Here is a 25,919-nt window from a genome sequence, read left to right as displayed (position 1 = left end):
TCAGACATCCATCAAGAGCCCATGAAGGTTAGTCTTCCTCTTCACCAAGTGCTCAGTCTGATACCTAGCAAGATGAGCCTTATGAAGGGGGATGGTTTGGCTAGAGGAGCAGAAGAAAGGCCACCTGGGTGCCTGGGGAGTTGGGGTCCAGGCTAAGCCTGTGTGGGTGTGGCAGCAAGGTGCTGAGGGCAGCACAAGAGGGCTGGGCTGCTCCAGCCGTGGTGGAAAGGGAGCAGCAGATGTGGCCTCTCCCCAAACAGGCCTGGCATGGGGGTGGTGAGGTGCAGACAGATGGGAGTACCCCATTCCCCAGAAGATGGGAAGAAGTATTTCTCCAGTACCGCACACACCCTGATCTTATTCTAAGCACAAGGTAAGCTGCATACTGATATTTTAGATTAGCTACACTTTGTGACATAGACTTAGTTCACCTATAAACTTAGCTACAAATGATCACCCATTCCCTCTTAAAACATGTGTTCTGTACTCTAAACCATTGGCTTATAAAAGGATCCTTCAATTTAATAACTATTTGCTGAGTGCCTGTGGTGGACACCCTAAGGTATGTCCCAGGGTTCCCCCCAGCGATGCCCATCTCCTAGTATCATGCCTTGGACAATCCCCTTCCCTAGAATGAGTGGGAACTGGAACTCGCTTCTAATCAACAGAATATGACGAAGATGATGGGATGTCACTCTTGTGATAAGAGTGCATTATATGCAAAGGTGAGATGACTCTGTAGATGTAGTCAATGAAGTGACTTTAAGTTAACCAAAAGAGGGGCGCTTGGGTGGCTCAGCTGGTTAAGCATCCAGGTCTTGATCTCAGCTCAGGTCAGACTGTACAGTCGTGAAGTCGAGCCCCATGTTGGGCATGGAGCCTGCTTAATAGTCTTTCTCCCTCTCTCTTTAAAAAATAAAAAAATCCAGCAAATCTTAAAAAAAAAAAAAAGAGTTAACTAAAAGAGAGATTATCCTTAGGAAGCTGGACTTAATAATAAATCAACATCCCTTTAAAAAATGTATAGGCTATTCCTGAAGATAGGGACTAAAGCAGAGAGACTCTTCACTGCTGACTGACTCTGAGGAAATAGGCTGCCCCATACGTGGGGCTCAATCCGAGGACCCTGAGATCACAATCTGAGCTAAAGGCAAATGCTTAACCTACTGAGCCAGCCAGGTGCCCCAAATAAACGAAGATTTAAAAAATGTTTTAAATGTGTGCTACAATTTTCATCTGCAAACTGATCCAACTCATCCTTACAATATTAAGCAAATCTAAATTCCTCTGTGGTGCTTAGCTCTTCTGACAAACTGATCCTGGTTTTTCAGGATTTTGATAGTTCTAATTTTTATGAAATTCTATCCTTTGGTGAACTCTAAACACCTGAAGGAGTCCTGGGGTAAACTGGGTATTGCATCTGTGGACTCCTAGAGCAGTTCGCAGGGAGGAGGCCAGATGGGATGTGAGAATGTCTGCTTCGACCCAGGATGTCACCCAGGAATGGTCACTTTGACCCAGTGAACCTCTATGAACCTACTGTGTTGTAACTTTATGAAGATTCAAAGCTTAATTTGTGGGAAACTGACAAATTACTCCTTAACACTTTTTAATCTGTATATTTTTTTCCAAGGAACTAGAATTTTAACCTAGAATGTATACTTATTATTATCTAATTATCAACAAATTTATCTAATATTGTTAGATTATCATCAGCTACTTTGTCAAAGGTAATTACCCACTTCTTTGGGCCTGAGGAGAAAAACGATTTTGTTCTAATTTCTTCTAAGTGGCACCATAGTTAAGGTGGAATAGTTATTTCAGCTCCTCTTGCAAGGGTTAGAAAAGGAGGAAATAGAGAAATCATCACCTTATGGAAGGGCCCCATTGGCACAGAAGCAGGCTAACCACAGATTGTTACTGTGATAAACATGAACACAACTCACAGTTATAGAACACAGTTCTCAGGGGAGCAGAAAGGATCTCATCTGCCATGGCAACCATTCAGGGCCATCTTCTGGCACCTCCTGAAGGGCCTCCAGAGAGCGCCTGCCCCTGTGGGAGGGGTGACGCAGGACTCCTGCTCCCCTTGGGTTGGCCTGGCCTCCTTATGCAGTGTCTGGAGCAGGCTCCCAGTGGTCTGTGCTGAGTGGGAGCCTTCACTGCTCAGAAACTCAATGGAAACACGCAAAGCAGGCCATGTGCAAATGCTTTCACTCACCACATTCAACTCATTTTCAAAATTTTGGGGTATTCAGTTAAAAATGATCAGGACCATATTTTTAGAGGCAAAATTTTTTTAAAGATTTATTTATTTATGATAGACAGAGAGAGAGAGAGGGAGAGGCAGAGACACAGGAGGGAGAAGCAGGCTCCATGCCGGGGAGCCCCGATATGGGACTCGATCTTGGGACTCCAGGATCCTGCCCCGGGCCAAAGGCAGGTGCTAAACTGCTGAGACACCCAGGGATCCCCTAGAGGCAAATTTTTAAACGTTTTGAGCCAATGCTGAAATCTTAGAGGCAAAAAAGGAGGCACTATCACCTGTTTATTGCTAATTTTGAAACAACAGTCCCATTGTAATGCTGGTAAGTTATCAGCACCTGGAGAGCTGTCTTAAACACATCATGGCTGATGGGAATACAGGCTACTCAGGACACTGAGTGGCTCACAATATAAATAATGGGGCATCCAATTCATGATAGTCAAAATATGCAGAATGCACTCGAAAGTCAGTGCTGAAAGTCTCTCCCCAAAGCCAACTGCTTCTTTATATCCTGTTACTCACAGAGCTGTACTGTATCCTTTTAGAAAGGTAAAATTAGTTAGCAACTCTCTAGCAAAAAAGATGGAGCACTAAATTCCACTTACAACATTCCAAATCTGCCCATCTTTGGGAATGAGACATTTTACATGACGGTGCCCTTTGATCATATGACTGTCATCTGAACACTAGGGCAGCTGCCCAATGGGCTGCCCCACCCTGCAGTGTGCATGCTGAGTCCTCCTGGGAAGAGCTGCCCTACTGAGATGAAAGCTCCTCAGGGATGGCCTGGCCCAGGTCCTCAAGTTCAGCACTGAGGGCACTGAAGCAAGCCCAAGCTCGCATGGCTTCTCCATGCTAGAGGACAGACTGGAATCCATGCCCCAGACTCATAAATCCTAGAACGCTGGGTAGGGTCCCTTGACCTAAAGGAGACTGCCAACAACTTCGGGTGTTCTAATCGCAACTGTTTTCCTCCCTGCAGTTCTTGGGCTCCCAGGCACAGGGCCTGTCTCTTAGGATCCTCTGCCAGATTAACGCTGCTGCCTCAAGCAGCGCTGCAGCTACCACCTTCTTTGGGAAGGTGCAGCCATGTGAAAATATGGAATCAGCAGGCAAGGGGTACAAGGCCACTCTTTCACTCACATCTACCACAAGTGAGGTACTACTGCAGGACACAGGTTGGTAAAACACCACCACAGGTGGTGACCCAGGAGTCCTAAGAGAGCAGGAGAACATTTCCAGGAAGGTGAATTGGACAGAAAGAAGGGAGCCAGCAGAGTGAGGAGAATGTGCAGAGGCAAAACCACCTGGGGTGACCTAGGAAGCTGGTCACTTCCATGTGGCTGGGGGGAAGGGCTGGGCAGGGAGATGAAGCTGGAAACAGCCATGGTGAGGGGCCGGGGTTGCTCTGGAATGTGGACTGAAGGATTTTAGCAGGAGCATACCACAAAGTTACATTTGGAATCGGAAGAGCGAGCTGTGGTAGCAGAAGGGCAAGTGGATGGGACAGAGGAAGGGACAGTCAGGGGCTGCAGGAGCTGTCCTGGAAGAGAGAGTGAGGCCCCTTCACCGGTTCCTCAGCAATGTTTCACTACATGAGGACTGAAACCATTTATGATGACAAGTTAAGGACCCGAATTTCTAAGCCTAGCAATGGAAACCTACAAACACGGCTTGTCACCTTAATGAGCAGTTCTTGGTCATAGAGAATCCTCAGATGATGTAAAAGAAGAATCTCAGTTCATCTAAACATGATTTATTAACATAGTTCATCTATTAATTATATCTTAGAGGCTTAAGCTATACTACTGTACTCTGTAGAATGATAATTTCTGTGCTTTTTAAAGTACCAAAAGAAAACAGAGACATAAGGGAAACCAGCAGGATATAGTGTGATTTTGAAAATGGGTTTGATTTTCAACTTAGTGCTTGCTCCTTTGAGGAATTCAAAGGTATAATTTAAGAGTTTGGCAACTGAAGAATTATAATCAGCACTTACAATTTCACCAAATATGTATCACTTCCAAATGTGCTCCTTTCATATCGCCCTATGTTCTAGTAGATGCACAGAAGGTGCATACAATGTTTGCTGAGTGAATGTGTGGAAGGCGCAGCTTGCAGTGGGCACCCCGCCCCAAGGCCAGCACTGGGTCACTCTCCCCATGGCTTTGTACCTTTACATTCTAGGTCCTGAGATTAGTGTAAAAGCCTTGTAGCTCTAGATATTTCTGACAAGTTAAAAGATCTGTCCATGAATCTTTTCTTGCTTTCAAGATGCCCTCACTGTGCACCATTCAACAGTGCCTGTGGGGGTGATCTGAACCCCTACATCACCACTACTGCTGCCCAAAGATCCTGCTTCCATTGAATAGGAATGGAAGTGGAGGAGTCTGTAAAGCCACAACATCTGGGAAAGAAAGGAAGTACATACTTCCTTTATAGCCGAGCATCTGTATCTTTCAGAATCGTCCTTCCCAGATATTATAAAATGCAGTCTGTGTTACTTATCACTAATTACCGCAGGGAACTGGAGTGAATTTTACCAGTTAATTTTATTATACAATAAAAGAATCATTAAAACAACAAAAAACATTCAAAAGCATGTGTATATGACATTTCTAAATTATGAGTAAGTAAGATAAAGACCAACTAACCCATCTAATTTGTATTTCATGCTTGGGTTAATATGTTACCAAAATACTGGATTAAAAAAAAAGCACTATAAAGGTTCAATGTCTCTGTTTTAAGGGGAGTTTACTTTTTATATTACATTGGAATATTATTCTCTCTTTTTGCAGCATATTATTTCCAAAGATCCATCCTTTAGAAGGGAAACTAAGAAGGAGGAAGGAGTGATTTGAGTCCTTCATTTATGTTAAATGGGAAGCTGGGATGGTTTCTACCATGCTCATTGCTTTGAAAATGAACAATAAAATGTATTACATTACATGAGCTCATTTAGTTTTTCCCTCACAAAATCTACTATATTTAACAGAAGCTGAGAGGAAGGTAAACCAAGGGAGTAAGAATGGTGCACAAAGTTGTTTATAACAGTATTTTACTAAGAAGTTGTTGCAAAAAGACTTTTCCTCTAGGTAATTTTATTTTTTTTAAAGATTATTTATTTATTCATGAAAGAGAGAGAAAGAGAGAGGCAGAGACACAGGCAGAGGGAGAAGCAGGCTCCATGCAGAGAGCCCGATGTGGGACTTGATCCCGGGACTCCAGGATCATGCCCTGGGCGGATGGCAGGCACTAAACTGCTGAGCCACCCAGGGATCTCCCCTCTAGGTAATTTTAAATATATCCTATTATTGTCATTTAAAAATTTTATTTAAAAAATATTAAACTCTTCTTGCTGGGCTCATATCTGATTCTGCAGGACCAGAGTATTTGGATTCCATTACCTAGATTGTAATGGAACTTTTTATGACTACAATATTGTGAGTCTTTCTCTATTTATATTTTCTTAAAAAAAAAAAAAAAAAAAAAAAAAAAAAAGAAGATGATGTTCCAAGCTTACAGCATAGTAAACTACTCTGATGTGCTCTGGGAACCAGTGTGCCTTTTCAAGCAGGGTGCCATTTATATAATTGGCCAGAAGGTAATGTTACTAAGCCCATGTCCTACTTACCTCATCTAGCTGAACACTCAGAAAATCAAAATCCATGATCGCCTACTATATTTAGTTGCATGAGAAAATATACTTTGAATACAACAGTGCTATATTTGTGAAAAGAGAGGCTTTCTGTGAACATTTCCAGGTGCAGACTTTGACTCCAAGTAGTCTGAATAACTTTTCTCTGATAACTCTCAAATAGATGATGTTGTTCTGGGGCACCTGGGTGGCTCAGCAGTTGAACATCTGCCTTCAGCTCAGGTTATGATCCCAGGGTCCTAGGATCAAGTCCCACATTAGGCTCCCTGCAGGGAGCCTGCTTCTCCTTCTGCTTATGTCTCTGCCTCTATCTCTGTGTCTTTCAAGAATTAAAAAAAAAAAAAAAAAAAAAGATGATACTGTTCTGGTAACATGGCAAACAAGCTAACACCCTTCTCACAGTTTACCTGTATGAAAAGTTCCAGAACATCAGCATGACAAGGTCCTTCAGCTGGTGTGTGTACATTTTCGTATGTGTGCCCTGAAACCAAATTATGACCTCAACGATTATGTTTATAGCCGTGGACAACAAGTGTTCAGATTCTCCCATCGACTTGGAGGTAGCAACACTGTAGGGAGGTGCTTTCAGAACCCTGCACGGTATGACTAAAGTGTTTCCACTTCCCTGGAATCTACATTAACATGCAAAGAGAGGCACAGCCCACTCTAGGGCCACACTTAATACTGCCTTTAGTCTAGGGGCTTTCCTGTCCTAGAAACTTGCCTTCCCATTTTGTTTGTACTCCATCAAAAGCAGATCATCCTGATTTTGACAATGGTTTTACAGCTGTGATAGACCAAATGCAAATAAATGGCAGAGTGAGTGAATCCTCTGGAAGACCAGAGGCAGAATCCTCTGGAAGACCAGGAGAGTATTAGAGAAGGGGCGGTAATTTTGAAAAGACATTATCTGTTTCTTTGGCCCTCTGTTCCCTAATGGAATCAATGGAAATGAACTTGAAGTGCCTTGCAGAGTAGGCTGGCAAGAGCGCTTCCGCACAGCCCCGTTGGTGCTGCTTCTCTCTCTGGAGTGATGCCATCATCACAGTGCTTTGAACAGTGGAAAATTTATACTTTTGCTGCAAACAAGCAGATGGTTTCAAGTCTAATGGAGGACCATTTAAAGATGCCTCAGTCTGAATTTGGAGATCAGGAATGACTGCATCTTGGAGTTATTGTTTCCCAGAAAAATTAACTTCCAGGGGATTAGCTATGTGCTAACCAACCATTTCTCCCTGAGACTGCCACTGTGTTAATACATAATTAACTCACAAGAAATTCATTTTTTTCTCCCGACAGCTAATATGTTTGATTTGGACACCCCGTGTCTGTAGCCAGGATAGGCCCAAGTTCCAGAGAGCAAAGATCTCTGCATGCAGGTATGTAGGTATATATTTTTAACAAACAATTCCAAATAACAGGGGTATCAGGACTGTCACAAGCTAATGTGCAATGGATTCCTGAAGCTATGGATGAAAAACAGCCAGGTCCTATAACCAAATGTAAACGAAAATCAAACCCACTTCACTTTCCCACAATATAACAAGTCATTTCCACTTAACCACCTTCAACTAAAGGCTCATGGTTTCATAGGGGATCTAAGGAAGCCAAGGGGGTTGCTGGGTGACATGGAGCTTTAGACTGGTGGCAGATAAGAGATGCTGATGCAGATTGTTTTAAGAGAATACAGAAAAGGAGGCAATTAGAGAGGAGTGTCAAGATGCCTGGTGGTCTAGGGGCACCTGGGTACTCAGTTCAACATCTGACTCTTAATTTTGGCTCAGGTCATGGTCTCAGTGTCATAAGACGACCCTGTTGGCCCTGTGTCAGGTTCCAAGCTGAGCAGAGAATCTGTTTCTCTTGCCCTTCCTCTCCCTTGGCCCCTCCCCTGCACACATGCATGTGCTCTCTAAAATAAATAAGTAAATCTAAGAAAAAAAAAAAAAGATGCCTGGCTGGTCTCCACCATCCCAAGCATCACACTGGTGACGGCCCAGGACACAGCCAGTATGCTGGCAGTAAACCGGCTTCTTGGGAGCATCACCCCACTTCCTGCACTCACTGTCCCCAATCCAGAAAGGCTCTCCAGCACTGGAGTCAGCAGTTCATCTGAAAGCTAGTGCTGTCTAGACCTTAGGGCACGCTTATAGTTAGAGCACGCTTTTTGATCAAATGAAAGAGACCATACAAATGGCAAACAATTATCTTTATTCCCTGCCTTGCTGGAACAATAAAAATTATGTGCACTATGATCTGAAGCAAAAGCTTTCCTATAGCAGAGCCATGAACAAAGCTTGCATTTAGGATCTGGCAGGAAGGACCTTCTGTTAGAGCTCTCAGTGGCTCAGCCTTTTGTTTCCTGTTTCTCCGACCCTACTTTGTACTTTTCTCAGCCTCACTCTGTAGAGAGGCCTCTGGAGATGTGTTCTCTTCCCTAGAGTGTATGCACTTCTTGGTTTTGGTTGAGACAGCCCCTGGTCTGCCATTTGGTATGGTGAGTTAGTCATGAGTTGACCTTCAACAGAGGAGGACTGTTTTCTACAGGGAACGGCAAGTTAAGCTGCTGCTAGGACTGCATCACTGACAGCAGGGTCTGAATGAGGTCCATTCTCACCTCACCTGCCGTGTACCAGCCCACATGGGGCTGAGATGGGAGGGCCTGGAAGCCCCTTACCCCCTCACAAAGAGAGGGCAGCCTTCACCAGGGCAGTCATCCTTAACACAGCCTCCTAAGTAGGAATGCTGGCCTAGAGCACAGACCCTAAGGCTTGTGGCCATCCCAGGGGAGGGTCTGAGACCCCAGTGCTCTGAAGATTGGAAGGCAGAGACAGCAAGAAAAAACAGAGGGGTGCATGAGCATCTGCAAAGAAGAGAAAGTGGGATAATTTGCTGAAAGGAAGTGAAGCAAAAGAGGGAGAGGGAGAGAAAGAGAAAGAGTAAAGAGCAACCCAGGCACAAAGATCGAAGGTTAAAAAGAAGGGTGTTTGGATAACATAAAATTCAAAGAATTGACATTCTGGGCATGCAGGCCTTTTCCTTTTTCAAAAAATATTAAAAAAGAAGGAAGAAATGTTGATGGGGAGTGGGGAGGAGGATATAGAAGAAAAGTGTGACTGACACATGCACACAGATTCTACAGAATCCAACAGCAGAGCTCCATTCTAGCGTGAACTCTTGCCACTATTCCTACTAGAGACTATGCTCTAATTTGTTTCAAATCCACCATTTGTGAATTCTGCCACTGAATGAGCGAGTGTGAGCCCAAGAAGAACTATCCAACAGAGCCCCATCGTAATTTTTGAAGGGGACTTGACACCAGTTTTCATTTCCAGAAATTTATTTGAAATCCAAGTTAGTTCTGGTTAATTAGCCTTTCAAGATGACCTGTTCGGGGCTAAAATACAGCTGCATAATAACTATTTTTAAGGAATCACAGGCTGGAGGGGATTTGAGGCAGTTCATTGCCTGAAAGTAGGTAAATCTCCAAAGTAGGAGTTCCTTTTCTTCTGTAAGACCTCCAAGGATGGAGTATTAAAACCATCCTTTTCTAAGGATGGAGTATTGCAAAGGAGTATTTTATCTCCCAATGGTCAAGTTCTTCGTTGCACCCAACAGAGAATTCTGTTGTATTTATACCCATCTGCTCTATGGTGGGAAATGGTGGAAAAGCTATAGGCTCAGAATCAGTTACCGGCCTGGAACTGACTACTGACTCACCCCGCGTGATTATTCCTGTCATTATACTCATTTCACAGAGGAAGTTTACTTAGTAGTGAAGCTGGGATATACCTGACTCCAAAAGCCATCATCTTAACACCGGGAACATGCAAACCATCCATCCTGCTCCTGCCCCATTTTACATTCTTAGAGAACCAAAGTGCTTCACTAAACGCCAATGTTTGGGTACAGACATAAAGATGACAATTCCTTAGCGAATTTCTCTGATGGTAACTGTTGAATCACACATCATTTTCACAGAAATGATTTGTGCACAGCTATCCCGAATAAAGTTTGAATAACCCAGACTGATGTTTTGGAAATTGTTTTCTACGACTTACTTAAAAAAAAAAAAAAAAGTGAATTCATTAGTCCAAGAAGTCAAAAAAAGCAACCTGGCTTTATTCTGCTTCTAATCAAAACAATATTTATCACATGTGAAAGGAGAGGCATTGGTGCTGTGTTTCCCAGACACTTGGCAGATCATTTTCTCTTGTGCCTGTGACTAAAACCAGACTTGAAAATTAAAAAGTATGTCTCTCATTTTTTTGAATGACAATTCAAACAAGAGACTGCAAATCTACTCACACAAACACTGCTTTAAGCAACCTGAATGAAAAACTGGAGAGAAATCTTGAGATCCATTTACAAATAAGAGATTTTACTCCAAATTGGCTTGTGAGAGAGATCAAGAATTTAAAGTTATAGCCCTGATAACACAGTTACCTGGTGGACACTTGATCTGAAAGGTCAGCCTCCAATACAAAAATAAAATAAAAACTCAAAAGTTTATGAGAAAAAAAATCATTTCCTAATACAAAATTAAATGGGTTTTTGGAAGGAAAAAGAAAACGGAAGGTGATCTACTTTGGAATTGAATTTCATAATCCAGGACATTTCACCAGGCCTGGTATTTCGTTCTTTGTTCTCCCACCATTTTCTTCACCTATACACATCATTTCATCTTGCTTGTAAATGGCATTGCCAAGGACATCTGGTAAAATGCACGAGGTGTTCAAAATCCAACACGAAATCATATTCCATGGTTCTCCTGGGGAACTACAGGAGCAGAATAATTGAGACCCATTCTCTGAATCCAACTCATCAACTACTCTGGGGGAGGTGAGTATATGTGGTCAATGTAAGGGATCAAAAGGCAAGTTATTTCAAATATCCATTTCATGTACCTACCAATCAACACATTATTTATATCACCAATTAAAACTCTTTCAGGGTGATTTCCGATTTCAAAGGGATTTTATTTTATTTTTTAAAAAGGTTTTATTTATTTATTCATGAGGGACAGAGAGAGAATGGGAGAGGGGGGCAGAGACACAGGGAGAGGGAGAAGCAGGCTCCATGCAGGGAGCCTGACATGGGACTCGACCCCGGGTCTCCAGGATCACACCCTGGGCTGAAGGTGGTGCTAAACCTCTGAGCCACCTGGGCTGCCCTCAAAGGAATTTTAAAGGAAAGTTAAACTCACTGTTTTAGAACATACTATGTACCAACTACTGTGGTAGCTATTTTTATATGGTGAATTGTATTTTATTTAATGTCAAATTCTGTTTCTTTTTTTTTTCAAAAAGATTTGTTTATTGTTTTAGAGAGATAGAGAAAGAGAGAGAAAGGGAGAGAGAATGCAGTGGGAGGGGCAGAGGGAAAGAGGAGAATCTCAAGCAGACTCCCCAGTGAGTGCATTACCCAACGACGGCTCGATCCCATGACCCTGAGATCATGACCTGGGCCAAAATCAAATATATATATATATATATATATATATATATATATATATATATATATATAATTTATTTATTTATTTATTATAGTCATACAGAGAGAGAGAGAGAGAGGCAGAGACATAGGCAGAGGGAGAAGCAGGCTCCATGCACCGGGAGCCCGACATGGGATTCGATCCCGGGTCTCCAGGATCGCGCCCCGGGCCAAAGGCAGGCGCCAAACCGCTGCACCACCCAGGGATCCCAAAATCAAATCTTTCTTAAGCATGAAAAGAGGTAGTATAGGAAGGAAGGAAGAACATTGGGCCAGGAGCCAGATTCTGGACCTGACTGCCTTTGACCATTTTAACTTTCAGAGTCTCTGTCTTCTCATCTATAAAATCCAACAGTAAAACCTGCCAGGCTTCTCATAGGCTGTGTAAGAATTAATTAAGCTTAATGGATTTGTAAGTGCTCTGGTGAAAGCAGTGCTCAGTAAGAATGTAAACAGCAAGCACTGTTGTATTCCAGACCACAGTGAGGTAGGACTCTGTAGATTTCTGAGCAATGCTCCAGCTCCTAGGAATGACTAATTCTATAGTCCATAGCATAAAGAGGTATAAAGAAGTAGAAAGGCCTCCAGGATGGCTTAACAAGAACAATGGTATCAAAGTCCAAAGAACTATCTTGCATGTTAAGTTGGAGTTAGTAAGGTTGTAAAGAATTGGAAAACTTAGGCAAATAGTTAAATCTTTACTGCTTGCTATTTATGCAGGAAGGGGAAGCCAAGAGAACACAGGACTTCAGAGCCAGAGACCTGGGTATGCCGGGTAGGCATTGTGATTTTGTGATGGTCTGGTTTTAGACAAATTACTTAACAGTTTTTTTCTTTTTCCTTTTTTTCCCCTTTTAACTTACTACACAAAAGTAGAGAGAATAATGTAATGATTCCCATGTATCTATCTACCACTTAGCCTCAACAATTATCACCTCATAGTCAAACTTGATTCATCCAGCCTCCTTTTCCTGGATAACGGGTGCATTAGTTATCTACTACCATTTAACAAATTACTCTGAAATTTCAAATTCATGGCTTAAAACCACCTGCATTTATTTCCATGCTTTCTGTTGGTGAGGAATTTGGAAGCAGCCAGGTGGCTCTGGCTCAGGGCCTCCAGTGAAAGTGCAGTCAGGAGGAAGGCAGGGGCTGCAGGCATCTGGAGGCCTGACTAGGCTAAGAGCTGGGGATGACAAATGATGGCCCTGAGGCCAAATCTAGCCCACTCCCTGTGTTTATAAATAAAGTTCTATTGAATACATCCTCTTCCTTTCATTTATATATTGCCTATGGCTGTCTTTGGACAACAACAGCAGAATTGAGTGGTTCTGATAGAGACTGTATGGCTTCCACACCTTAGCATTTACTACCTGATGTTTCACAGAAAATGTCTGCCGACTGGAGAATCTGTTTCCAAGATGGCTCACTCACTTGGCTGTTGGCAGTAGGTCATGTTTCTAGTCATGTGGGCCTCTCCATTGGCTGCTTGCATGCTGGTTCACAACCTTGGGGTTCTCTGGGTGAAATCTGAAACTGACCCCATACATAGAAGGGAGGGAGGACACTCCAGGTTGGCAGGTGGCAGGTTTGACAAGCAAGGAAGATGATGGGGGAGGCTTGTCTTGGGTGGCCAAGAGATGAGTAGGATGGTCAGGTCTACACCTGACCTCCAGAATCTTACATTTATACAGAGACCTGTATACATTTATACAGAGTTCAGTTGCATGTATAGTCCAGACAGTCTCAACACCAACTCTCTCAAGGCTGTGACCTGAAATGGCTCTTTAGGGTGGGAATGGTGGGCAGAGCATACATTCCAAGGACGGAGGAGGAGCTTCCTACTGCCTAGATCAACCAGCAGTCAGATCTCCTTGACCCCCTCCAACTTGGAGTGTCCTCACAACATGGCAGCTAGTTTCCCAAGAGCACATGATCCAAAAGGGAGAAGATGACAGAAGCCATGTTTATTACTTATATTTTACGACCTAGACTCAGAAGAGATATACCAACATTCTATAGTATCCTATTGGGATGGGATGTCACAAGCATATAAGTACTTGGGAGGCAGGGATCATTGGGGACCATCTTGGAAGCTAACAACCACAGTTAGTGATCCTTTCCTTAATCTATAAAGTTGGGGTTTGGGACTGGATTGAGAATTTTTTCCTTTAATATTTGACAATTACATGATGTAGGGAATTTCTGATAATTTATATTTTTATGCTTTGGTCACAGAATGTATTCAATACTTGTTGAATTTTAATATCCATATTTTAATTTTGACTCATATATGAATTCACCATAATTTACTATTTACATTCTTAGAGCCATTATTAATGTAATTATTTTCCTTTATCTAGGCAGTATTTCAAAAAGTTCCTAAATCCAAACATTTGTTTTCTGTATTCTATTCTTAGAAGACAGAGACAAATCTGTGCTGTTCTTAAGGATTTAAAGTCTGAATTTTCTAAACTACCAATCACTGTATTTTCAGCCCAATCTCTCAGGTTTACATTCATTGCATGATATAATAGTCCATCATATTCCTGAGGTTCTGTAGCAGTACAAATCAATGGAAAACAATACCATTTATTATATTAAGTATTTTCTATTTCAGCAATTTACTAGTAGTTAAAAATAAAAGTTAAAAAAAAAAGTCTGTGGTTTCCTGACATAGCAAATACTCAATAATGGTTTCCCAAATTCCAAATATAATGTGCAGGAGATAATTTCCAAGTCAAAAGACTAGAATTCGGTTGTAGAGAAAGGCACAAAGAGATGGGGCTTTGATTCTGGTGATGTTCATTTAATTACTGACTTACTCATTCAACAAATATAAATCCTGTGTCTGGAGTAATCCTGTCTCTAAGAAGCTTCTAGTCTGGTGGTCACACACAAATATCTTTGACACCTTGGTGAGCCAACAATATAACCTTTAATATCCTAGAATATATGGTTAAAAAAAAAGTAAATAGCTGCATTCATAACAGCCCAGGCATTTTCCTGGAAAAGAAAAGCCTGCTCTGACATTCATATATGAGTCAAAATTACTCTAGTATGGACTCTGAGATTAGAACTCTTAGAACTTATAGTATCTTCCTCTTAAAATACATAGTTTTGATGAGCGAAAGAGGGATTCTCATGATGGAACACAGAGTAATGTACAGAATTACTGAATCACTATATTGTATACCTGAAACTCATATAACACCCTATCTTAATTATGCCAGAAATAAAAAAATAAAGCTTCAAGCATTCTGAAATCTCTGATTTGTTATAAAGTGAACTTTTTTTCTTTACAAATCCAGACACAAGGAACCCTGGGTGGCGCAGTGGTTTGGCGCCTGCCTTTGGCCCAGGGCGCAATCCTGGAGACCCGGGATCGAATCCCACGTCGGGCTCCCGGTGCATGGAGCCTGCTTCTCCCTCTGCCTGTGTCTCTGCCTCTCTCTCTGTGTGTGTGTGACTATCATAAATAAATTAAAATTAAAAAAAAAATCCAGACACATTTCAATGACCAATGTGATCCCAGTCCAAAGCACAGGGTGACACTCCTATGGTATGGTATTGTGAACTTGAGGCCCTTCTGTACAGAATGGAACTGTGCTTCCAAGCCCCTTCTACCCATACTGTTTCTGGCTTACTCACATGCTGGCTTGGAAAATGTTAAATTTTATTCTGTTTCATGGCTTATTCAGTAATTTCCACAAGTAAAAATAAATCTGGTTCTGATTTGGCTATGTTTCTTGCATCTGGGAAAATAATTAAGATACACAAATTTAAATTTTTGCTTAGAAAACCAGGGGAATGAGATAAGTAACAATTTCTATGGATTGTTTACTAGGAAAGACAAAAATGATCAGAGGCTTTCTAGAGTTTTAGTGAAGCATCTTTAGTGTCTATAAGACTCGGTGTACTTTATAGCATTTTTTCTCTAGTGAGAACAGAAAATGCAGGGGGAAAAGATGTGTACACATCAGTGGTAAGGAGAGGACTGTTCCAGAGTCTGAGTTTTACAAGTAAAAACTACTTTAGAATTTTATCTGGCTTGATTTGGGCTTATCTTACCATCTTCTGGGAGCCACGACTGTTATTGCTATCAACCACAGTCCATCTTTCTGACAAAAATTTGGGCTTTTTTTTTTCTTTTATTTATTATTTATGATAGTCACAGAGAGAGAGAGAGAGGCAGAGACATAGGCAGAGGGAGAAGCAGGCTCCAAGCACCGGGAGCCCGACGTGGGATTTGATCCCGGGTCTCCAGGATCGCGCCCTGGGCCAAAGGCAGGCGCCAAACCGCTGCGCCACCCAGGGATCCCAAGTTTGGGCTTTATCAAGGCTAGGTATGAGGACCTTTAAAAGGGCTCGGATGCAATTCCTCAGAGTGCGTTCCCTTCCCTAGTGATCCCAGAAAGGCATATGACCTAACTGTTTCCATTTTTGTCAGAGTACCTATTTTAAGATTCCTCTTTTCTTGTCCAAGGACATCACTTGTCATTTACTTAATATATTAGCTTCTGAACTATGTATGAGTCAACAAACTTAGTTGGATGAGGTGGAGGTTTATTCAGATTGTTCTGGGCATCAGGCACTGTGCCAGATGAGGGGACGCAGGAGTAAAGAACCACCTAGCCAAGTGCAGCAGGGGATTGCACAGTCGTCTGCACCAATGGATGGAGTGCTCCCCCTTGAAGGTGAGGGGTGTGATGCTGAGGGCAGAGGGGAGGCACGGGGTGGAGGTTTAGTTATGAATTAGCAAGAGTCCTTGGGAACCCAGGAGGAGTGCATCATGCCACACCAGAAAGGAGAGGAAGAGCAACAACAGAGGAGCTGAAGGGCCACACAGAGCCAGTATTCGTTCAAGCAATAATCACCTGTGAAGAAGCAGCATGCATGGACTGGAGAGGAATCAACCGCACAGGCTAAGGGACCCTAGGCCAAGAACCATTCAGAGGAGTCCCTGCACACACAGAGGCTTAGAGCAATGCCTGGCTCATATGACCACCTACTGTATGCCAGCCTTATACTACCTCTCTGGCTCTTATTACTGCCCAGCTGTGTGCAGGCCACGAAAACAGGGGGGACTGCTCCAGGAGTGGAGCTGCCACTAGCCACCTAATCTGGTATCATGGCACCATTTTCCCCCAAATCACTTCCCGGCTCACCCACTGATATAGAATACCCAAGTACAAGGTGGTCCTTGGCCAGCCCAGCTCCCTGAACCGGCCAGCTTCATGCTGTGTCTTCTACACAACGTCTCACTCTGACCATAATTGGTAGGCACCACTGCCCAGGGCCTCGTTATGTTGGGGAGATGACAACATAAGAGAAAGGGAGAGCTCATCTCACAGGGGCCATCCCAAGTCTCAAAGCACCACAGCTTACCAGGCTGGGACGTGTCTTGGGGCCCTGGAACATGGACCATCCCTCCCCAAGAACTAAGGTTCCAGCACTGTCTGCCACTAGCTTCCTTGGAAGCCAATTCTCTCTCTGGACTCATTTTCTTCTGAACCACATATTGGCAAACTAGCTTGTGACTATATATCCAATAGTCAAATGCTTTAGCACCTTTGTTCCAGACTGTGAAACTTTTAACTTTCCCTTAAAAATGTTTATCTACCACAACTCGAGAGCACAGATGCAGGGAAGAGAAGTTCAGAGGTAAATGCTGGAAATGGATTAAATATACTTAACCCTAGGAAACAAAGACATTACTGAAGGCCCCAGCCCAGATGGCCCAGCCTGGCAAGGGTCCCACACCTGATTTGAGGCCCTTGAGGGCTATAATTAGCACTGTGGTGTCTTCTTAAAGCCCTTATCTTGTTCTTCCTGACTGATTTCTGAGGCTGTTATCTTTCTCAAAAGCTGCGTTTGGACCTAGCACTCTGGATTCTGTAGGTGCTTGGCTCTGGGATGGCTGGCTGCCCCGAGGCCAGGGAAAGTGGGGACTGTATTGAAGGTGCAGTATCCTTGTGCTCCAGGACACTGAGTGACTCCTTTCTAATTTTAATCAAATCTCAAAATTATCAAGTACTGAATAAATCAATTTGAAAAGAAATAAAAGGGCATCTCTAGGATGATATTTACCATCTAGAATTCTTTGCAAAGGTCTCACCAACTGAAGCCTAATTCTTTGAAAATGCCCTCTGCTAAGCAAACAATTTTATTTTCCCCAGTTTGCCTCTCACCTTCAAGTACATCTAACTTGCCTATATATTTAGAAATGCTATAGTTTCCTATCTGCCACAGAAGAAGGAGCTGCTCTCACTGCGTCTCCTTTCCTCTGTCTCCTCCCATCACAGCTGTGAGGAACGTGGACCAACAGAGCACTGCTCCAAATGGGCTCCAGGGCTCCTGCATTAAAACCAGTGCTGGGGAGCACTTGGGTAGTTCAGTTGATTAAGCATCTGACTTCAGTTTGGGTCATGGTCCTAGAGTCCTGGGATTGAGTCCCTGCTCAGCAGGGAGGCTGCTTCTCCCTCTGCCTCTGCCTGCCATTCTGTGTGCTTGTACTCTCTCTCTCATTCTCTGTCAAATGAGTAAATAAAATCTTAAACAACAACAATAGTGCTGTGCAAAAATGTAGATTTCTGGGCCTTTCGTTTCATAAAACAGAACACTGAAGTGCAAAGAGACTACCTGCCTCATTTATGGCCCAGACTTCAATTGTTCTTGGCACTCAACTGCCTGTGCTCGGGATCTATGTTTGCTGGGGACTGAGGATTAGGGGTGAGGAGTTTGGAGCAACAGGAAGGGCTTTTTAAATGAGGGTGCCTGTGCCCCACCTTAGATCTAGGGAATCCAGGTGTGGGGTCCAGGCACATGTATTTTTCAAAAATTCTACATTCAAGATGCACAGTTTAAGAACTGCCTGATGACTTAAAATTTTCAGTAATGTTTTGTCCATATAATGGGAACTTGAAAAGTAGCAATTCAAATGCAAATTAAACATTATATACTAATTATTCATAAGTAATAATTTCTATTGACAGATTTACTGTCAATTTCTGGTCACTTAACAGTGAAAATGTCAGGGGATAGGCTAGGCACCAATGAGGTTTATTTCTAACTGTCTTTAAGAACTCCATTTTGACCTGGGCCCACCAACTGACCAGAGGACCCTGCAGAAGCTCTCTCTGCCTCTGATACATGGGAATAGCCCAGTGAATTGAGGCTCTACTTATTTACAAAGCCTATAGTTAAATGTCAGATTAAAGAAAAATTCTATATCCTAGAAAAGTCATTAATAGTTCAGTAAGTAAACCGAAGACATGTCAGTTAATCTGGGTTTTTGAAAAGTACTAAGTGGGTGACCTTTCATCTCTAGGATCTTCTGGACAGTGAGATGACACAGGCAATGTAATAAAAAAAATCTTTGCCTCGACTAACAACAACACAAACTTGCGTGGCCCAAGCAGCACGGCCAACCATGCAACAAAGCCACGGACCAGCAAGAAGGAACAAGAGACAGGCATCTGGCACAGGCTCTTCCATCCAGCTTTTGCTCTGGACCTGTTATTCTTAGATTATACTTTTAACAAAAAAGTAGTGGAGAGAGGAATGCATTTACTTGGTTTGCAGTTCAAGACCCTCGGAAACCTTGAGCACAGCACTCATCACTGTCTACAGCCCACTGCATGGAGCAGATGCATTTGAGCTGAGTTGATTTAAAATCAACTTTAGTGCAAGAGAGCTATGACAAGCTAGAATGCCCTGTTTGAAGGCATTGGTAAATATGAGTCAAAACCTGCTGGACATTTCTGTCCCTCCAGAATCTTAACAGCAAAATCAGCACCAAAATCACGTTTTCTTAGAAGGTAATATTCATCAGAGAATCACACCTATGTCTTCGGAAGAAAAAAGCCCAAACAGACTTCAAATCTTTTAGATTTTCTTCTTCTTTTAAACTTTTATTTATTTATTTTTTATTTAAGTAGGCTCCATGCCCACTGTGGAGCCCAATGTGGGGCTTGAACTCATGACCCTGAGATCAAGATCTGTGCTGAGATCGAGTGTCAGGTGTTTAGCCAGCTGAGCCACCCAAGTGTCCTGGATTTTTTTTTCTTCTTTTAAAATAAGATGAGACAGGGAGGGGTACCTAGCTGGCTCAGTCGGTAGAACATGCAACTCTTGATCTCAGGGTGGGTTCAAGCCCCATGTTGGGCATAAAGCTTATTTTCATTCATTCATAAACAAACAAACAAACAAAATAACATGAAACATGAGACAAAATTTTGGTTAGTTCTTTATTTTTCAATGATGATGTGTATTAATAAATTCTCCCTTTGAATTAGGGCTTTGCTTTGCTGTTAGGTAGAGCATATCTGAAGACAGAAGAAGCCAGGAGCTAAGATGACCTGAGAGATCATTTAGCCATGTCCACAGTAAACATTCACACCTATGAGCACCCTCAAAGCAAATATAACAGCTCTGCAGCAGAACTTCCAGGTAAATGTATTTAGTAAGAGAAGACATGTTAATATCCAACATCATCACAGACCACAGACCCTTTGCTTTTTAGACAAATACATGACAACGTGAAATCCTGAGTGAGAGGAAAGGCTTACTAGTATGGAGCAGGATCTCACCGTGACATGGAGTTCAGGTATGTACACATGGCCAGGGAGTTGCCTGCCCCAATCTGTGAAACCTCACTAGAAATGCAATCAATGCATTTACCAAATTTTTTTGATTTACCAAAATTCTTCCAAAGACAATGCCATTCAATTAAAACATGTTTTTGCTTCCATACCTCCTAAAATTTTGGGGTGCTACCTGCCATCCCACACACCATAAATTAAGTAACTGTAAAAATGTATTTGCAAACTTACTATAGATATTGCATATTTGCATACTACAAATACTAAAAACAAACTATTAGATCATTCTTTTAAAGATGTCCGAGAAATTCTATGAAATACCATAGAATGGTGGGTATTGCATCTGTGTGATCCCATCATCACCTATTTAAAAAGTAGGAGAAGGGCAGCCTGGGTGGCTCAGCGATTCAGCGCCGCCTTCAGCCCAGGGCATGATCCTGGAGTCGCGGGATCGAGTCCCACATCGGGCTCCTTGCGTGCAGCCTGCTTCTCCCTCTGCCTGTTTCTCTGCCTCTCTCTCTCTCTTTGTATCTCTCATAAATAAATAAATAAATAAATAAATAAATAAATAAATAAATAAATAAATAAAATCTTAAAAAAAATAAAAAAATAAAAAAGTAGGAGAATATCCCCTTAATTAATAATAACAATTTCATGTTTTTCCTTTTTTCTCCTCTTTGAAATCCTATTTTCTTGCCCTTTCTCCCAAAGAATTTTATCCTAATATTTTTTTCTTGAAAGTATCAATCACTGTCATTCTTTACTTCACTAATATGCTAATAAATGGAAATTTAAAATTTAAATTTAAAAAATTTTAATTTTAGGGACACCTGGGTGGCTCAGCAGTTGAGTGTCTGCCTTTGGCTAAGGGCATGATCCCAGAGTCCCAGGATCGAGTCCCACATCGGGCTTGTGTGGAGCCTGCTTCTCCCTCTGTCTGTGTCTCTCTCTCTCAATCTCTCTCTCTTTCATGAGTAAATAAAATCTTTAAAAATAAAAAGATAAAAATAAAAATTTTAAACTTAAAAACATTTCCTGTGACTTTGAGTCTCACTATAAGTGTTTAAAATTTTCTTCTAGACCAACTGGTCATTACAGTTATAATTGGGGCATACATGATAAAAATTACGTAAATATAACATACATATTGATAAGCAATTATTGGACACACATTCCTGGAAACATTTTGGAAATGTGTCTTTTAAGGAGATGGATTTGGTTTTGGCAAGTGGGTGGCTGGGGTGCCTTTATAGGAACACAGTTTAGTCCCTGACACCTCAATGTTGTAAGGTTCTCTTAGCTGTGAGGCTTTCACCCTGGGGACAAGACACAGGGTAGGGTTCAAGACAGTGAGGGGTGCCTTCCTTCTGCTAAGCAGGGGAGGACAACAGTAGAAGAGAGCTGGTGTGACACAGGACAGCCAGGAGGGACCACAGGGCACCTGGGCTTCCGACAACTACATTTTAGGAAAGAAGATGCACATGATTTGGGGATCAGAACATTGAAGACCTTATAATTGTCTGTGCCCATGGGCTCCTCACAAGTTTAAGGAAACTGGCTATGGGGAGAGACTGTGTTCTGCCCCTCACCTCTATGATTTTAGCCTCTCCTTTAAATAGGAGCTGAGCAAGTACTCTGAAATACTGAGCAGGGTGCCAAATTCAGGTTAGTCTGCCCTCAGCCTTGGTCTCACCCTGACCTCACCCGAGGCCCACTGAGGACAAATCCCACTTTGCCTCAGATAACCTCTGGGTTTCCACATTCGATTCATGCCCTCAAACTTGGTGTGTAAAATATATATTATATGAAGTAGATTTTACTCTGAAAATTTCACCTGATGTTTAAATTTTTTTTCTAAGGGAAAAACCAAAGCATATGAATATCTGTATAAAGAGTAAGGAAGAAGGAGGAAGGGTGTGTGAAGAATGCGTTCAGGGGAGCCTGAAAATGGCATTAGGGAATTTAAGGAATTATTCAAACCACCAACATGAGGGAAGACTTTATTCCTCATTTACTTATATGAGTGTTTCAAATGCAGAAAAGCATAAAGGTAACAAATGGCAAATCATCCCCCTCCCAGAGAATTCCTGTTGCTCTTAAATAAGTAGTACGTGTGCACGGTCAGAAAATTCACACTGTATGTGAAAAGAGATATCCTCATTTTTCCTCAAAGGTAGCTACTACTCAGGGTATCCCAGAAGCCCTTCTAGGGAAAACAAATGCATGTTTGCATTCACCCATTTCTCGTCCATTCCTTCTCTTCTTCAAAATTTAACTCAAACTTGTTCTGCATCCTGCTCTCTCCACTTAATAAAATAGCAAATACACACTCACGCATGCAGCTTTGTGCACATGCATGCACATGACACACACGCCGGCACAAAAGAGATCTTTTTAAAGAGCGGGTTCATAGAATGTTCTCATGTGCAGCCATTATCATATGATAATTATTTTAAACTGTTTCCTACTGAGTTTAGTTGTGTCTGGGTTCTTGCTATACTTCATTTCTATGCTTTGACAACCTTACTGTGGTCCACTTTGCAATTACAACCATCACCCTAGCAAGAGTAATTCTGGTTGGGGGTAATCTAAATTTTGATTCAACTGCCTTCTAGAAAGGGTGGGCCAATTTACACTTCTGTCAAGTATAGAAAAGTGTCCATTTCCCCACACCCAGTGGGAACAGGTTATCAACCACCATTTGCCAATAGGGTGAGTGAGTAAAATGTCATGTTTCACTGTTTGAACTTATATTTCTTTAATGGTGAGTGAGGTTGAACACATCTTCCTACGTTATGCTTTGATTCTGGCTTTTCTTTTTTAATGGATTTATAAAAATGCTGCTTGAATTAAAGATCTTAACCATTTTTCTTATGTTGCAAGTGTTTCCCCAGTTTGTCCAATTTATCTTTTGAGGGTTTTTCTTTTGTCATATAGAAGCTTTAAATTGTTGTGCTTTTTATATCTCTTACCTATCTGAATTTTGCAGGAGGGTGGTGGCAAGAGGCACGTTAAGAATGAGGTAAAATAAAGTATAATATTTTTCCCAAATAATTGTTTGTCATCAGACCATGTAACAAACAATCCTCCTTTTCCCCCATTACCACAGAGTGTTAATTTTACCATAAACTAAAGTCCCAGTTTTATTTGGGTCCATTTACAGACTCTCTGCTCTATTCCACTGATCTATTTCTTCCCTAATTCAGAATGGATTTAATTACTATAACTATTGTATTATTCAGAATACATTTTAATATCTGGCAGAGCTGGAGGCCTCATTTTTCTTCTTTTTCAGAAATCTCCTTGCTATTCTCAAATGTTTATTTATTTATTTATTTATTTTTTCAAATGTTTATTTCTATATATTTGAACTGGCATCACATTTTCACAAGACTGAATCTTTTGGTCCTAGCAGAGTTTTAAAAATATTCTTTACCTAGATTACCCATATTGTTTTTATAAGTTATTACCTAAAGGATTTCTATTTTGGCTTTTTTGGTAAATGGAAATTTTTTTTCAACAGTATTTTCAAATGGCCATTATGTCTTATGAAAGGAAATAATTTTAGATAAACCTTCGAACCTACCTCCTTACCAAGTTTTCCTATTGCTTCCAGTAACTTACCTTACCTGGTGATTTTTAGATTTATAACCTTATCATCTTCAAGGGGTGATACATCTGCCTGCTCCAGGTTACTTGACCTTCTTACTTATTCCTCTTGTAAAACTGCCTTGGTCAGCAGACCCCGCACAATGCGAAGCATCAGTGGTGGGAATAGGTTTGCTGACACTGCTGTGAGTGCTTCTGGTGCCTCACTGGGGAGCATGATACTCAGATTTTGATTTAAGATACACATACACTGCCTAGAATTTGCCCTGCACCTCAGAAACTGAACCTCAGTAATGTAGCCTCCCCACTGCTGTGCCCTGCTGGGTGACCCACGCTTCTCCCTCTTTGCAGTACTCTTACCACAAGTCCTATCCTGAGGACACTTCCAATCATGGGTACATTCTGCTCCAGCATGGGGACTCCCATCTCTTGTACTATCATGGCACCCTTGCTTCTATCAGAGGGTCAGTTGGGAGTCCTCCTTGCAATTTTTTCCTCCCACCTCCCCAGATATAAAAGGAAACATTCCTATACAAGGTGGCTTGGGAGCCTGATGGACTATGTAGGTCAGAACCCGGGTCCTGGATGCAGAGCTTGTCGCATCAAATGATACTTCTCCCTGGTTTGATTCCTATGTATCTATCACTGGAGAGAACTAGCTCTGGGCATGGAGGAATCTCTGTCTTCCTACCCACACTCTGCTATAAGCAGAAAGTCAAAATGAATATCTCCAGCATCATCTCTAGTAGAATGTGGAAACCCCTGGGAAGAAGTTTCTACTTTCATAGCATTTTTGCTGCTTTTGCCCACACTTTCTCGTTCTCCCTCATTCCATGCAAGATATTATGCAAGATTCTATTTACTCACTTCTCCTTACTTAATGTTTCTGTAGAAGGCAGGCTTAGAAACTGTGGGGGCTGCCCTAGGATGATTCTTGGAAATCCCTGTCTTGTTCTTTTGCTGAATGCTAGGTCTATTTCTTTTTTTTAACATTGCTCAAAAAAAAAAAAAAAAAAAAAAAAAAAACATTGCTCAAATACTTTTCTTTTGTTTAGTTTAGTTCTTTAAATCTATTCATTGCTCATATTATTAGGATCTTGTTTTGTTATACCATCCTAAACTGGAGTCTTCTGTATTTATTTAAGCTAGTAACTTCAAGGCTGAAGGAGATGCTGAGAGTGAGTCCTCTAAATTATGGCCCCTGGCATTTGCTAAAAAAATATACTGATTTTCAGGACAAGTTGCCCTTACCTGATGCTTGAGTGCTTCCAAAGACTCAAACTCCAATCTGGCCAGTTTCATCTGGATATGCCGTGGTTTGTCAGGGATGGCAAATGCAAGTATAAACTTTAAAGCCAGGAGTGCATGCTGAAAATAAGAAAGAGTATATGTTGATATGGCACATTAGACCACATGTGCAATGAAACAAAATAGTACCTAAGCAATCTGTGATTCTTCTCATGAATCTTAGGTAATTTCCAATGACTGGCCTGTGATGTATCAGAGATCAACCAGGCCCAAGAGTTATATTTAACGCACCCCACTGTGGCCCACTCAATAACTACCATCTTACTTTGCTTTACTCTTTTAAAATCAGTATTCCCTTAAATTGGTATCATATGCTACTTTTAGTGTTTTATAGAAAAATGAAAGTTATTCTGAAAAGTCTTTCACAAAAAATTTTTTTTTCTACCTGTGTCTAATTTCCCAAAGTATCTCAGCATATGACATGGGCAGACTCTTTGCCTAGTAACATCTTCCCTGTGCTATGCTACCTGAATGAAATGTATATCATTTTAAATACCAGGTGCCTTGAATCCTCTACATCCCCAAAAGTGCCTGGTGCGGTTTCTTTCTGATAATCAATAAATATGGATGAATTGGTTGGCTGTAAATATAATATCTTACCCTGCTGACTCTGTATACTATAGGGCCGGTACACAGAAATAGAGTGTATCCATTAGAACGTGTGAAGCTTAGAACTCTTCTACACTAAAATCATACAGAGGTTCTCTATACCATAATGATATAAGGTTTATAATTACGCTTTTTTTCTCTGCAAAACCGAGTAAGCCAAAGGGACCTCAAATGCATGGCCTTGACCTATTGATGCTTTTGCAATTCTAGTATCATCTTGTGATCCAGGATCAACACCCACACAAGTCTGAACGATGAAAAGAATAAAGCTGCCTCTTTGATGACAGCATGAATTACTAAATACTAAAAGCTGTGAGATGATTTTTAAAGGTGAGAAATAATTAAAAGATATTTCGAAAATCAGTGAAGGAACTAG

General features: G+C 41.6%; 1 protein-coding gene across 5 annotated transcripts in view; it reads right to left on the bottom strand.

Moving 5' to 3' along the window:
- The window catches only part of ANO10 (anoctamin 10), a 228,679-nt gene that overhangs the window by 37,813 nt on the left and 164,947 nt on the right, over positions 1 to 25,919 (bottom strand). For all 5 annotated transcript variants that reach the window (XM_025461462.3, XM_025461464.3, XM_049099760.1 and 2 more), the window contains one exon: positions 24,878 to 24,994. In XM_025461462.3, coding sequence (XP_025317247.1) covers positions 24,878 to 24,994 — 117 coding nt within the window. Of the gene's footprint in view, positions 1 to 24,877; positions 24,995 to 25,919 lie in introns of those variants that run through there.

This window comes from Canis lupus, chromosome 23, assembly GCF_003254725.2.
Source record: "Canis lupus dingo isolate Sandy chromosome 23, ASM325472v2, whole genome shotgun sequence".
Taxonomy (NCBI): domain Eukaryota; kingdom Metazoa; phylum Chordata; class Mammalia; order Carnivora; family Canidae; genus Canis; species Canis lupus.
This window is presented reverse-complemented; position numbering and strand designations above follow the sequence as displayed.